The sequence below is a fragment of the Xyrauchen texanus genome, chromosome 11 (assembly GCF_025860055.1).
Source record: "Xyrauchen texanus isolate HMW12.3.18 chromosome 11, RBS_HiC_50CHRs, whole genome shotgun sequence".
In the NCBI taxonomy this organism is placed as follows: domain Eukaryota; kingdom Metazoa; phylum Chordata; class Actinopteri; order Cypriniformes; family Catostomidae; genus Xyrauchen; species Xyrauchen texanus.
The window spans coordinates 20,938,011-20,951,757 of record NC_068286.1 but is presented as its reverse complement, the minus strand read 5'-3'; the positions used below and the strand labels follow the sequence as shown (position 1 = coordinate 20,951,757).

At 38.4% G+C, this 13,747-nt stretch overlaps 1 protein-coding gene across 1 annotated transcript; it reads right to left on the bottom strand.

The window, feature by feature from the left end:
- Positions 1–2,435: 2,435 nt before the first annotated feature.
- LOC127651291 (uncharacterized) lies at positions 2,436–12,015 on the bottom strand. Its single transcript, XM_052137070.1, has 6 exons — positions 11,928–12,015; positions 6,748–7,333; positions 6,495–6,667; positions 6,340–6,404; positions 3,485–3,579; positions 2,436–2,689 (listed from the first exon to the last, which is right to left on the bottom strand). The coding sequence occupies exons 2-6, from the start codon at positions 7,232–7,234 to the stop codon at positions 2,541–2,543; spliced, it is 969 nt and encodes a 322-aa protein (XP_051993030.1). The 5' UTR covers positions 7,235–7,333; positions 11,928–12,015; the 3' UTR covers positions 2,436–2,540.
- Positions 12,016–13,747: the final 1,732 nt, after the last annotated feature.

Sequence of the window (13,747 nt, the reverse complement as noted above, 5' to 3'; positions counted from 1 at the left end):
CAAGCACAAGGAATTTTCCCATGACTTTCGCAATGCTAACCTTGATTTTAAAAAGTGTAAACTTGTAATATTTTATGCCATTTTTAAATACATGTATTTAATTTCTTTGTTTTCTTTTCAAGCTTTTTTCTCCTTTGCTGTAGCTTATTGATATTAAATTGCATTTGAATTACAACTGCCAGAGAATTTGATATTGCAGAGGCTGGATTAATGAAACATCTGGGTTCAATAATAATTAAGCTCAATCAACAGCATTTGTGACACTAAGGGATAATCCATGGCTAGGTGTGCAACAAACTATTTTAATGCATGACGTGGAGGTGAAAGACCACCTGCCACCAAGCCCCCATGGATGTCTATGTGTGCACGTGCCTGCCATGGTCACTTGCCTGCATTGATTAGTTACAGTAGTCACTGATTTGTACAGCACAAATTTTTACTGGTAGAATAACAGTAACGGTTAACTTCATCTACGGGTAGTTAGGTCTACAGTTCTGCCCACTCGAAATCAGACACAGAGATAAAGTAGTGTGATTACAGTTTTTTGGAGACCAAAAACTCTTTAAAAATTGTGAATTTAAATACTCAATCCAAATTTTTACTGGTAGAATAACAGTAACGGTTAACTTCATCTACGGGTAGTTAGGTCTACAGTTCTGCCCACTCGAAATCAGACACAGAGATAAAGTAGTGTGATTACAGTATACTCAATCCAGAAATAGTAATAGCCACATAATGTTGAAGGGTTGGCTCTCCTCAGAACATGTAATATTTAATTCCTATTCTTTGTCATTTTCACATTACTGATGAAAAATTGTTGCTGCTGATGTGACAGTTGTAAAAGTACCACTTAATGCACGTGATGAGGAGAAAATCATCCAAAACTCTCCAAACCTGTAGACTTGGACCTCTGAGACATCTATATGATATCCATTAAGGCTGCAGGATTGATTAATAATGACATTTCGATGTGTCATTACAATTATAAAACACCAAAATGCTGCCTGATATGAAACAGTCACCATCCATTCAGCTCTTCAGCGATGTGTGATCGTGGAGCACCCTCTAGTGGTTAGTTCTAGTGGTGCATGTTGCAATCATCTTGCTGGACAGCGAAAGATGCATTTTTTGGGTCTCAGTTATACGGAAGCGTATTGCATTCACTTGAGAAAAAAAAATCTACTCTGTTTTTCTGAATTAATGAGTTAATTATCTCAGAATTACGAGATATTTTTCATGGAAAAAAGTTTTTGCTCTGTTTTTCTGAATTAACGAGTTAATTATCTCAGAATTATGAGATAATTTTTCATTCAAAAAAATATTTTGTTCTGTTTTTCTGAATTAATGAGATCCCTCAAAATCCTGCCAGGAGCTCTATTTTAGCTGGATGCGCATGAATTTATAGAGATATATTTTAAACTTGGCCTTCAATACAAAGACATTACTGTCTATGACATTTGTAATACTGTCATGGCTGAGACACGCTTTGATCTTCCAAAGGACACAGACTTGTACTTGCATTTAACACTAGAACTACCGGAATTCTATAACTACTAGAATGGCCATAGCGGTCATTCTGACCGTTCATACTAGACTGTACCAAATGTCATGTCATATTTACATTCGAAACTTCTATTGAGGTTTTAGAATGAAGCTTCTAATGTCTGTCGTCATATTTTATGGCGTCATCACCCTAAAAATGTATTGAATAAAATACAATAATATGGATTAAATGAAGCGCCAAGCGAACGATGATAGTCCTACATAATACGATCTTTTTTTTGTAATATATAATAGTGCTAGACTATACAAATACATAGACCTATATATATTATATATTAGCTGCTAGACTGCCCCGGAAGGTGCGTGCCTCGCTTTGTGTACAGCAAGTTTTTTCACTGGAATCAAAATCCATGAATAAATGAATCTGTTATATTAATAATAAAGACCAGGACACGAAATTTTATCGACAACCACAGAACTTGCTATTGTAGCTAATTACAGATACAAATTTGATTATTTATATAAAATTATTCTCTTTGTAAAATAAAAACAAATCAATACAATAGCTCTTAAAAACATCACCAATGTGTATTTCAATGCCATCACCAATGTGTATTTCAATGCATAGTAAAAACCTTAGACATGTATGAAACACACACCAGCGGGCAATTGACGTCAAATAGACATCAAATTGACGTCAAACATAGTCATTAAAGAATTGGTCAAAAATGCCAATCAAATCGATGTCAAAACAAGTTTTGACGTTTATTTTATTTGCATTTTTTTTAACACATTGATGTCCTATTCTAGACCACAAGAATAATGACACAACAGTATTAAATGTAAGAATTGTTTTATTAAATTCAATCAGCTGCAATTCAAGAGTTTAAAAATGTAATTCAAAGATAATTTTTAACTGATGAAGGGTTTAAGAACATGGGTTTTTCAAGATCACATATATTAATTTAATGCAACCAATCACGAGACAAAATTTTACAAAATGAACAATGTAGCTAAACAATAGGTTATAGGCCTATTTATTCAGAATCTGAACACACATCAATTGCAGATGTCCCCTTTTGTCGTCCCATACCCCCGCATCTATCGGGAGCCGACCGGAGACAGCTCCCCATGTATTTTTTTATTTCAGCCTCTGACGCTGAAGGTTTGGACTGCTGTACAGCACCTAATGAATATGAAGCCACAATTAGCAGTCATTTTAAGACATTAAAATACAGCATACATTTTTCAGCAAGCATCACTTGTACACAGAAATCCACAAAGTAATTCAAACTTTTTAAATAAGCATGGATAACCGCAGTGTTTCTCAACCCTGCTCCTGAAGGACCCCCAACACTGCACGTTTTCTTTGTCTCCCTAATCAAACACACCTGATTCCACTCATCAGCTCATTATGGGGATGTGATAATGAGCTGATGAGTTGGTGTGTTTGATTAGGAGACAAAGAAACGTGCAGTGTTGAGAGTCCTTCAGGAGCAGGGTTGAGAACGCCGATCTAGTGGCTCAGTGATCCTCCTAACCATTCTTTTCAAGTGAGCTGCAACAGCAGGAAAACAGTCCTACTTTTCGTTTTTCAGATGAAAAATTAAACTGATAAGTGCTACCCATCTTAACTTAAGGTGGCATAGGTAAAACAGAATTCACACATTTAAAACCTGTGCTTTTAATATTGTCTGAAAATTTGTAGATATTGCTTATAGTGCATATTGCAGGTTAAAACATTTTAAAAACTGAATAAATAACTGCGCATATTTTGAGTTTATTCATGAGAGCGCCCTCTGGCTTTTGAATGTGGCAACATTTGACCGTAACTGAGAATAATAATTGCACAATTAATTGTTACACCCCTACAGTATTGCCACTGTGCATCTGTGATGGGTAAAAGTTTGCCGCACAATGGGTAACACTGGATAGATACTACAGTACATCCTCTAATCATACAAAAAAAGTAACGTAGTACCTATTATAACACGGCATAGCCGTGTTTTTCCAAAGGCCTTCTTCACCCCTGAGCCATCCATATTCATTGTTGCCATCAATCTGTTTGTAAGAACTCTGACAAAAGAAAAAAGACAACCAAGTAATATCAGTAATCAATAATTGTTAAGATTATTGAACAATACAACAAAGTGACCAGAACAGCAGAGCCTTCAAGCAGAAAAGTTTTACAGTTTTTCTCCATCACTTTGGTGCATTTCCTGAATCATCATCAACATTTCTACAACAATAGTGCACTGCTCGGATTAGTATTATCTACGGACTTTGTGTGATTTACAAATTATACCCCCACATCTGATTTTTTTGTGTGGTGCATTCGCACAAAATTTAGAATTATAATGGGTTCTAATGAGTTTACATTTATATTTACATTTAGTCATTTAGCAGAAGCTTTTATCCAAAACACTAACAAAGAGTTCAGGGAGCAATAAGCGATATGTCATACAGGATAAATAATACAGTAGGTGCTAATACAAAGTTACTGGTTTAAACAAAAGCCTGTTGAGAGAAAGAGAGGGTTAGTGTGTTTTGCTGTCAAGTATTCACAGAAGAGATGGGTTTTAAGTAGTTTTTTGAATGTTGTGAGAGATGTGGTTGACCGGACTGAGTTAGGAAGAGTGTTCCACCAGGAAGGAGTTATCGCTTTGTATTTTATTGCAATAGATTTATGAACTATGTATCTTACATTACACACTTTGATGGAATATAATTGTAAATAGTTTGCAGAAAATAGCTGTTGTTAGGGATTTAAATACATTAGTAAATAATGTTTACATAATTATAAATAAATGTTGATATTGCCTAACCGGTATTATGAATAACATTTGACAAATTGCTTTCTAAATATGTAGCCTAATAAATGTTATAGCTAATAATGATAATTATTATTATTATTTGCGTACACGGACCCCAAACCGTGTCTTCTGTAAATGCGCAAAAACTGTTTCCATTGCAGTTTTGTTTCGTCTTTTGGACAGCTGTCAAGTCAGCAGTCTTCCTCATGATTGTGTAGCCTACAGAACTAGACTGAGAAACCATTTAAAGGCCTTTGCAGGTGTTTTGAGTTAATTAGCTGATTAGAGTGTGGCACCAGGTGTCTTCAATATTGAACCTTTTAACAATATTCTAATTTTCTGAGATACTGATTTTGGGGTTTTCATAAGTTATAATCATCAAAATTAAAAGGAATGAACACTTGAAATATATCAGTCTATGTGTAATGAATGAATATAATATCCACATTTCACTTTTTGAATGGAATTACTGAAACAAATCAACTTTTTGATGATATTCTAATTATTTGACCAGCACCTGTAATAGAGAGTGAAGAGTGATGAAGACCTACAGTACTCAAGACCCCATGAACACCAGTCATATAGGCCTACTTCTATTCTTATTTTTTGTGCATATATTCAGACTTCATTGTTAAACATGTTGTCTATCTTCCCACTCTATAAATATTTGTTTGTATTTTATCTTCTGGCTATAGCCTATCATAATAAATCTGATAATCAGAACTTAACCAGTACATTTTCATAACTTGCCTACATTATAACTATAGTGAGCATTTACAGTAAATTAACTGTAATAAATAAATAAATTAAATCAATCTAAGAAAAATTAGGTATACGATTTAGAATTATAATAGGAAAATATATTTTTACCGTGAAATAAATTAGATATTCAGTGAAATAGATTTTTGGTCATTTCACCCACCCTGAGGCTGAAAGCGGTCTTTGTGGCTGTTTAACACATGCGCGCCTAACAGGGCTGACAGTGCGACTTATAACTTTATCTATTTACCAGTGTACGTTAGCACGCATGCGATACAGTGCAATCTCAATTCACCCCTTGGCCCTACCCCTGGTTTTCGAGTGTACCCTTTGCCCCTTAAAACAGAGTTACAAGGGCCAAGGGGTTGAAATATTCCCCTACGAAATGGAACAAACCTTCATGAACCCGATACGTCATCAGTCGTCGGAGATAGCTCTGACGTTACAGAGTTTTTACAGGATTGTAGCCCTACCCCTCTATCGCAACAAGAATTGGGACACCCTATCCCTAGACGTGAACGCGCAAAACGGAGGGGTAGGGCCAAGGGGTGGATTGGGATTGAGCCTTTGACAGTTGCATTAAACTGAGCCGCTTTTTTGTTTGAAGTGCGTTTGTTGTTGTGCTTATTTCTGTGCCACGTTTTGGGGCACTGCTATTTTACCTAGTTTTAGTCTATTTTGCATGTGAAACTTGTTGTCCGGCTGCATTAAGTCCATATAAGTAGATCCGGACTTGTGGACACCGAATCCTGTTATTTAAACATGCCATCTGGCTGTTCTGCGTGTCAGAGTGAACTGCGAGCTACACGCGTGATTCTCATGGATTTATCCGCGTCTGTATGAGGACATGAACTTCATCTCCTTTCAGAACATTTTACTGAGTGAAGGTAACACACACTAAATAATAAGCGTCTTCCTACAACCTGCCAAAATAAAAGTCCGGTTAACTACAGTAGTTTCACCTCTTGCCAGGGTCAAAAATTTATAAATTGCTAACAATGAAATTTATTTAAGAAAAAAATAAAAATAAAATAAAATAAAAACCGCACTATATTGCCACCTAGTGGTGCAACTGGGAATCTATAACATTACATGTATAACAAACCTGTCTTATAGACGTTTAAAGATTACATATATTTTGCGGCTACAGACAAATTTTATTTGGTGGGAGATGGCCCAAAATGGCTCTTTTGGTTGCAAAGGTTGCCGACCCCTGAGCTAGAAGAGTGATCTGAGAAATGCACCAAAGCATGGTATCATTTACCTTTTCATCACATTTTTTACACAGTCCTCAAGGTTTGCACCTCCTATCCTGACTAACCGAGACACCTGAAAAGATTTTGAAAAATGTCATTTTTTCACCATCAGAAACACAGAAAAAAAACAGTATTAGTATTGGCCTGGCATAGTTATACTGACCATCACATTCCTCTTTTTTTCATCGGCCAGTTGCCCTTCCAGATTTTTCAGCTCACGCCTGGCGTTCATCTTCTCAAGGTGGAACTGAGACTCTGGGGGCTCACGGTTTTGGCCCACCTCTGACAGCTTAGACCGAATATCAGACAGAAGATAGAGGACCCGCCTTTGGAATTCTGAAAGTCAAATTAGAATGAAAAACATTTGTCTCATTTGCAAAAAATACCACTTTCAGTAAGAATATGAGGTGGCTTACTTCCATTATCTAATGGGAATAGCTCTCCGCCCTCTCTGTGCTGGTTCCCCCAACCTGGTCTTTGGGAGCACTCATAAGGAGAGCGGGAGCGCTGATGTGGAGCGCTGTCCCGTGGGCGTGAAGAGCTGTGGCATGGCGTGTGAGACCGCTGGCTTGGAGTGTGAAACTGCTGGCGTGGGGTGCTGTGGGTTGGAGATCGGGACCGGTGGCGTGAAGTGGTGTGACGTGGCGTGTGGGACCGCTGGCGTGGAGTGTGGAACTGCTTGCGTGGGGTGCTGTGGGTCGGAGATCGGGACCGGTGGCGTGAAGTGGTGTGGCGTGTGGGACCGCTGGCGTGGAGTGTGGAACTGCTTGCGTGGGGTGCTGTGGGTCGGAGTGTGGGGCACCTGGCATGGAGTGTGGGACCTCTCGCGTGAAGTGCTGTGGCTGGGAGTGTGGGGCCGCTGGCGTGGAGAGTGAGAACTTTGGAGCAGAAAGTGACAGTCATGGAGTGGACTGCTGGACCTGGATTTATAATTATTTTCTTCTGATCCTAATGCCTGGCTAGACATTTCTCGAATCCTTGGTGGTTTTGGAAAGGACAGACCTGAGGGATGAAAGACAACCAAATGTAACAATAAGATGAAGGATTGGCAGCAACTATATACACTGTATCTACAATGGAGGTCAATGTAGACTCGCTGTCACCGGAAGCTGCTGATTTAAGTTTGTAAATTTTGAAATATGAATATTTTTGTTCCAAAAACCCACCAATCCGTTTCATCCCGCTTTCATCCTCATCTGTGTAAGTGGAGAAACAACAGTATAATTACCATACTTCAGGGTTCATACACATTTTAACCAATACTTTTCCATGACTTTTCCATGACATTTCAATGACTTTTCGGCACATTTCCATGACTATGTATTCCTCAAAATGTCAGTCAACATTATAAGAATAAAAATATGTGTTTAAGTTTACCCTCAGAGGTTTAACAATAAAATGGATGACAATGTATGTGGTTCAATACAAAATACACATTTATTTAAACGCAAACATAGTGCAAGATCTTTGAAGGACACAGGATAAAATACATAAGTAAAATGTACATAAGTGTCCTGATAAAACACAGCAACTGCAAATTAACAACTAATTGGGCAGTAGTGGAGATTGAACAGTGAATGCACAACTAGAGTTTAATCTTTTTTTCACCCTACTTAAGTTTACAACACATATGGAGGACATAACCTTCCATTTTTAAACACACACACACACACACACACTTCACTTTTTCATTTCTGCAAGCTTTTCATCAATTTGCTTCTCAATGTTGAACAGAGCAGCTCTTTTTTCCTTTGCTGTCCGACGGAAACTGTTTGATTTGGAAATTAACGTTAGACAACTTGTTTTTTCTGCTTTCTCTGACAATTCATCAGCAGATTTTTCGAGGGCAAACACATCTGTCTCAATGGTGGCCCTCTTCTTTTTCAGACCTTGGAGTTCGTCACTAAGCTTCTTCCGCTTTAAGTCTACTGCATCCTGTTTTGACACTCTTTTTGTTCATCAAGGTAGCCATGATATCTTTGCCTGGCTCCTCCTGCTGACAGAAGCAAATCTTTTGTGATGGCTACATTTGATACACCTCCAACAGACCTGACATGGTCAACAATGAGCCTTTGAGCTACCAAAGACAATTCCTTCTGATTTTCCACAATTAGCTCTTTATTTATTGAGAATCCTCTCTCTACACTTGCCTGTCCATGAGACAGCACAAGTACAACCTTCACTACATCCCACAGTCTGGAAAAGAGGGGTTGGTCCCCATTGTCTCATACAGCAGTGTGTCCACACGCTCTGCTTTGGGGTCAAAATCCCTGAATTTAGTCTGTAATTTAGCCAAATCGCAAAACTCCCGGAACTCTCTCATCACATCATCACATACAGTGCTGTTTACATGTTTAGCCTCCACAATACTGCGTAGTACTATCATCATTTGTCTAACACACTGTTCCTTAGATTTGGCCATGTGTCTCGGGTCTAAGCATTGTAGGCATCTTACTAAGGTGTGTTTCACAGGAGCCTTTGCCAGCAGCTTGTCAAGAAGATTCATCAGAAGTTTCTTACTGTCCAATCTTATCTCTAGGGACTGCTTATCTGAAACCTTTTTAGTGAACTTAAGTTGCTTTAGTGTAGATTCTGCAGTGAACCCAAGGTCAATTTGAGAAGCATCTTTGTGCAGGTTACGGTCCTGGTAAGGCACATTCAGGAGCTTGAGTGTGGATGATTCCTTCAGGTGCGTGTCCACCACAAATCGGCCCATGAGTCCTGCAAACAATAAAAATAAGGGGTATATATGCTACTTCAGTGTCATTACTCAATAAAATGTTTTAATCTTTTAACTATCAAAAAAAAATATAACAAAAACATGTATGATTATAATTTTACTGTCTTCACATAGGGATGGGAATTGATAAGATTGTATCAATAATGCTACTGATGATTCTGATTCTCTAATCGATTCTTAATTGCACTGTGTGGAAAAATAAAGTCATATACTTTGAAAAAAAATTAAATTATTTTAAAGCTTAAGCAAACTGTTTTTTTGTAATTTATGTAATACATTTTTTTTTAGTAATTTATGTAATAAATAAAACCTTATTGTAAAGTGTTACAGATTCAGATGTCTCCTGAGTTCACTGTTGGAAAGATCAGTTGTTTCAACCATTAATTAAAATTAATCGGTTGAAAGGAGTCATTAGTTTGCGAATTGGACGTGTCCTGTGCGTTGTGTGAGACTCCCAGCAGTTAGGACATGGACATCCAAGATTTGTGTCAACACAAAACATTTCATCACTGGCTATTATTTATTTTTTTAATTGTTTCATTGTTTCAGATTTCTCATGTCTGTGAGGTATATTTCGGTTAATTTATGTTGAGATGCGCTCAAGTTCAAGTGACCGTGCCGGCGCCTCCATGTCATGATTATGACTGCTATATTTTCTTCTTATTTATTAAATCCAGGCAATTGGTTGATGATTTAAAAAATAATAATTAAGATACATTTTATACAAAACGAAATTCACTTTAAAGAAAAGGCTTTCTACAAAACACTACGTAGGCTAATGAGTCAAAATCATATCTGACCCACTTCATGTCTCCCGATAAAAAACATAATAATATTTTAACAAATATGATACAAAAATCATAATACAGTCGGTTATATTAAATAAAAAAAAAAATCAGTAGAGCCTATAAACGCAGACGTTTAATTGGCCTACACATTAAGCATTTTCCTCCCATAGAAAACAATTAAGAACACTTGGATTAATGCAGATTAGAATGTCACAGCATATGTAGAAATAATGAGATAAGATGTCGAAAAAACGAGATATGTTGCTTCCAGTCCGCGAGTGACATCAATTACATTTTGGAAGTAATTTGTCCAACAATGTCAATAAATTCAACTTAGAAAACAAGTAACATATGGCAATTGGATTTAATGTTTAAGCTTACCTTTGATCAGTCTAGTCATGTCCTCAGCAAGGAATGGCAGCATTGGTTGGTCCGTCTGATACATGTTGAGAAAGGGCTCAATTTCTCGCGCAATGCTGATGAATATGCCAACCTTTACAGTGAAGAGAGGATCAGCACACCGGTTCTTCACCTCCTCAAACGATTTCACCTTTGGATTGGGGAGTTAGCCTCTCCTACCATCTCCAGGTATCGTTTCACATGCGGCCAGAGTTGTAATCCTCTGTCCGCTACGTTAACATTCTCGACCCACCGGTGCTTGCAAAACTTTAGCATGCTCGTGCTGCATCCAGTCGCTGTCACAAAGTCCTCGTGCTGGGCTGGGGAGTCGTGAAACAGCCAGTAGAGACAAGAAAGTCCATGTTCAATGTCCCATCCAATCGCTTTACATCCGCCTCTAAATGCATTGTGCAGTATATGCAAACCGCACGACCCGATGTTGATAAGTGACTTTCCCACATCAATCTGCAGCTGCTTTTGAAGGATTTCAAACACTTTCCAATTCACGTTCGGTCCATCCATCGAGATTTGGATGAGGTTGGTCATTCCGAGCTGTGAAAGCAAGTTGTTGAGTTTCTCAACAACATCTTTGGCGGTTGAATGCCCCAGGAACTCTGAACCGATGTATTTGGTCTTCACATTGGGCCCGTCCCATAGCCTGACATGGACATCTAACTGTTTAGTCTGTAGGTAATTATTCAGGCTCTCATCAAATAAAAGTACATAAGACATCTGTGTAGTGACTGTCTTCAAAGTGAGCTGTTTAAAATAAGGAGCCAATCCAAAATTACACAAGTAAGCACACTTACGTTCCCCACACGCTAAATTTGGCTGCCAACTGACTGTCAGGAAACATAGCTCTGAAAAGTGCGCTGACATCCTCGCACGATTTAAAAGAATAGTGGGAGTTTGCGACTTTTAACGCCCACAATACCTCGGCCCTTAACGCGTCTTGTCTATCATTTGAGATAGTCCCTTGTCTTGTGCCTTCAACCTGACTCGTGATGGAAGAACCTGCAATTAGCCTAACATTGGTCGATGTCGCCGGAGGAGAAAAGAAGCTAGTGATAGTCATGCTTGAGCCTTCACGCGCAGCCTTAACTGCCTGGTGCTTGCGCCTTTAGCATGGCTAGTGAGCTGATTCTCCCATATTAGAGATGTCAATTATCTTAGAACATAGTCCACATCTCAGCTTTCCTCGGGTCCTGGACCTTTTCGAGCCATGTATTGTATGTTTCCAAGTGAAGCCAGACATTGTTAAATCTACACTTTCCTGGCATTTCAATTAAATTTAATTTATGTCAGCACCGACTTCGCCTCAGGCAACGAGTGAATCGGAAGTGAACAGAACGTTTTGCCGCCCGAATATAAGGACATTTAAGACAACGAGAAATATTTTTTTATTAAACAGTTTTTGTATTAATCACATATTACTGTGTTAAAAATGAATTAAAATTAAAAAAAAAAAAAAATCAATGACTTTTCCAAAACTTTCTGTGCCTTTTTATTTTTTCAAAACCTTTCCAGGCCTGGAATTTGCATTTTTCAAATTCCATAACTTTTCCAGGTTTTTTCAAAACGTACGAACCCTGATACTTAGTATCACAACATATATTATACTCCAGCACCAGAAACTAGGAACCTGTCAAAATGGGCAAGTATTCTATACCTAAAATAAACCCTGGGTAATTTTTTTTCTTTGATACCCTCTTGACAGGACCACATTCTTCCTCACTGAGCTCTGTAGTACTTGTTTGGTCGAATGCCTCACACATTTCCTGATTATCTAAAGTAAATAGAAAACAAACAAGCTTTTAATACCTTCATTGATTTGATTAGTAGAAAAAACATAATTTCACTTTTAAAAATGGATGTTAACTCACTTGACTTGAATTTGATTTTCAGCAGTGGAAACATTTTCCAGCTACTTGCTGGCGTTCGCATCTCTTTAGCTGCTTTAGTTACATTAGCCCCTGGTGGCCAGTGTACCATGTTGTCCTTCACCCAAATCTCTGGGATGACTCCCTCCTCCTCTCCATCTGGCTCTTTCCAAACCGCCCTGACCCACATCATGACACCTATACAAAAATCAAAACGAATCAGTAGTACATGAGAAGTGTTTTTATTTACATTTATGCATTTGGCAGACGCGCTTTTATCCAAAGCTACTTACATTGCATTATCCAATGCATAGGTATGTGCAATCCCCTGGGATAGAACCCACAACCTTGTGTTGTTAACGCAATGTTCTTACCACTGAGCTACAGGAAAGATATTTTATTGCAGTTGAAACAACTGGGCAGCTTAATCATTCTCTGAAGATGCTGCATGCAATCTATATAAGGGCAGCATTTTCCCCTCCACTCTCAGAACAAGTATACAACCGCCACACCCTCACAAAGATAATGGAAGAGCAGTGAAAAACATTAGTTGATACCAGTGATATACTTACAATTCAGTTACGTTCTATTTCATGCAACATGGGGAACAAAATGAATCCTGTGTCAGCTTCACCAGGGTTGGCTGGCAGACAGACAACTTTACGAATCAACTGCTGTTTGCTGATCAGTCGACGTGTAGTTCTACTGATATCTCTAACACGGACGATGTTGAGCAGTTTAGAATCACAAGGATCAGTGAAGAAACTCTCTGTGTTGCATTGGCGTAGCACATCGCAAACCAAGGTGCCTTCTTCATGCATTTCCTTCACAAAGACATAGTCCTTGTTCTGAAGAATGAAACAACAATCTCTTGGCCTTGTGGATATGCGAGTAAAGCTCTCTTTGGTAAAAGGCTTAGATTTTGTAGAATTTTCTAGTTCTGCTAGACGCTTGGCAACTTGGGCTATAGGATTGCGAGATTGTCTGACCATTTTCTTTAGATTCTGCAGGTAGTTCTCAAATGGAAAGCATGAAATCCCATTCAGTGAACAGTTGAAGTGTTCCACATCATCTGGTAAGTGAATTAGTGAATGAACATTGTATACAGCGAATGTGTTTCCATATATAGCCTCACACTTCTTCACATAGTACATGAGTAGCTCTCGGGCATAGTCTAAGTGTTCCTTACGGTCTTCATCATCCGAATTCAACAGGACTGACACCCCAACCATCAAGGAAAGAAAGTGATTGTATACAGCATGTGAAACCACTTTTCTTAGAACCACTGGTCCAGTATAAAGGAGAAACTGTCTAAGTTCCGTAGCGTTCCATCTGTCCAATTCCATTAAAGTCCTAGGTTGCCGTGCAAACTCACTAGGTAGTTCTCCATTCAATCCCTTCAGTTTATCTGAAATGTCACTCCTTTGCTGAAATGACAGTCTGCATGTGTGGGGTCCTCTCTGCATGTAGTGAAGCATTCTCCTAACTACACCCAAACACAATAAGTGCATGTAGTCCAGTGCAAATGGCTGAACACATGGAATTCCAGCTAGTGTCAGTGGGGATTTCCCAATTTGATGGTCTTTGTAGGCAAGTCTACTGAAATCTG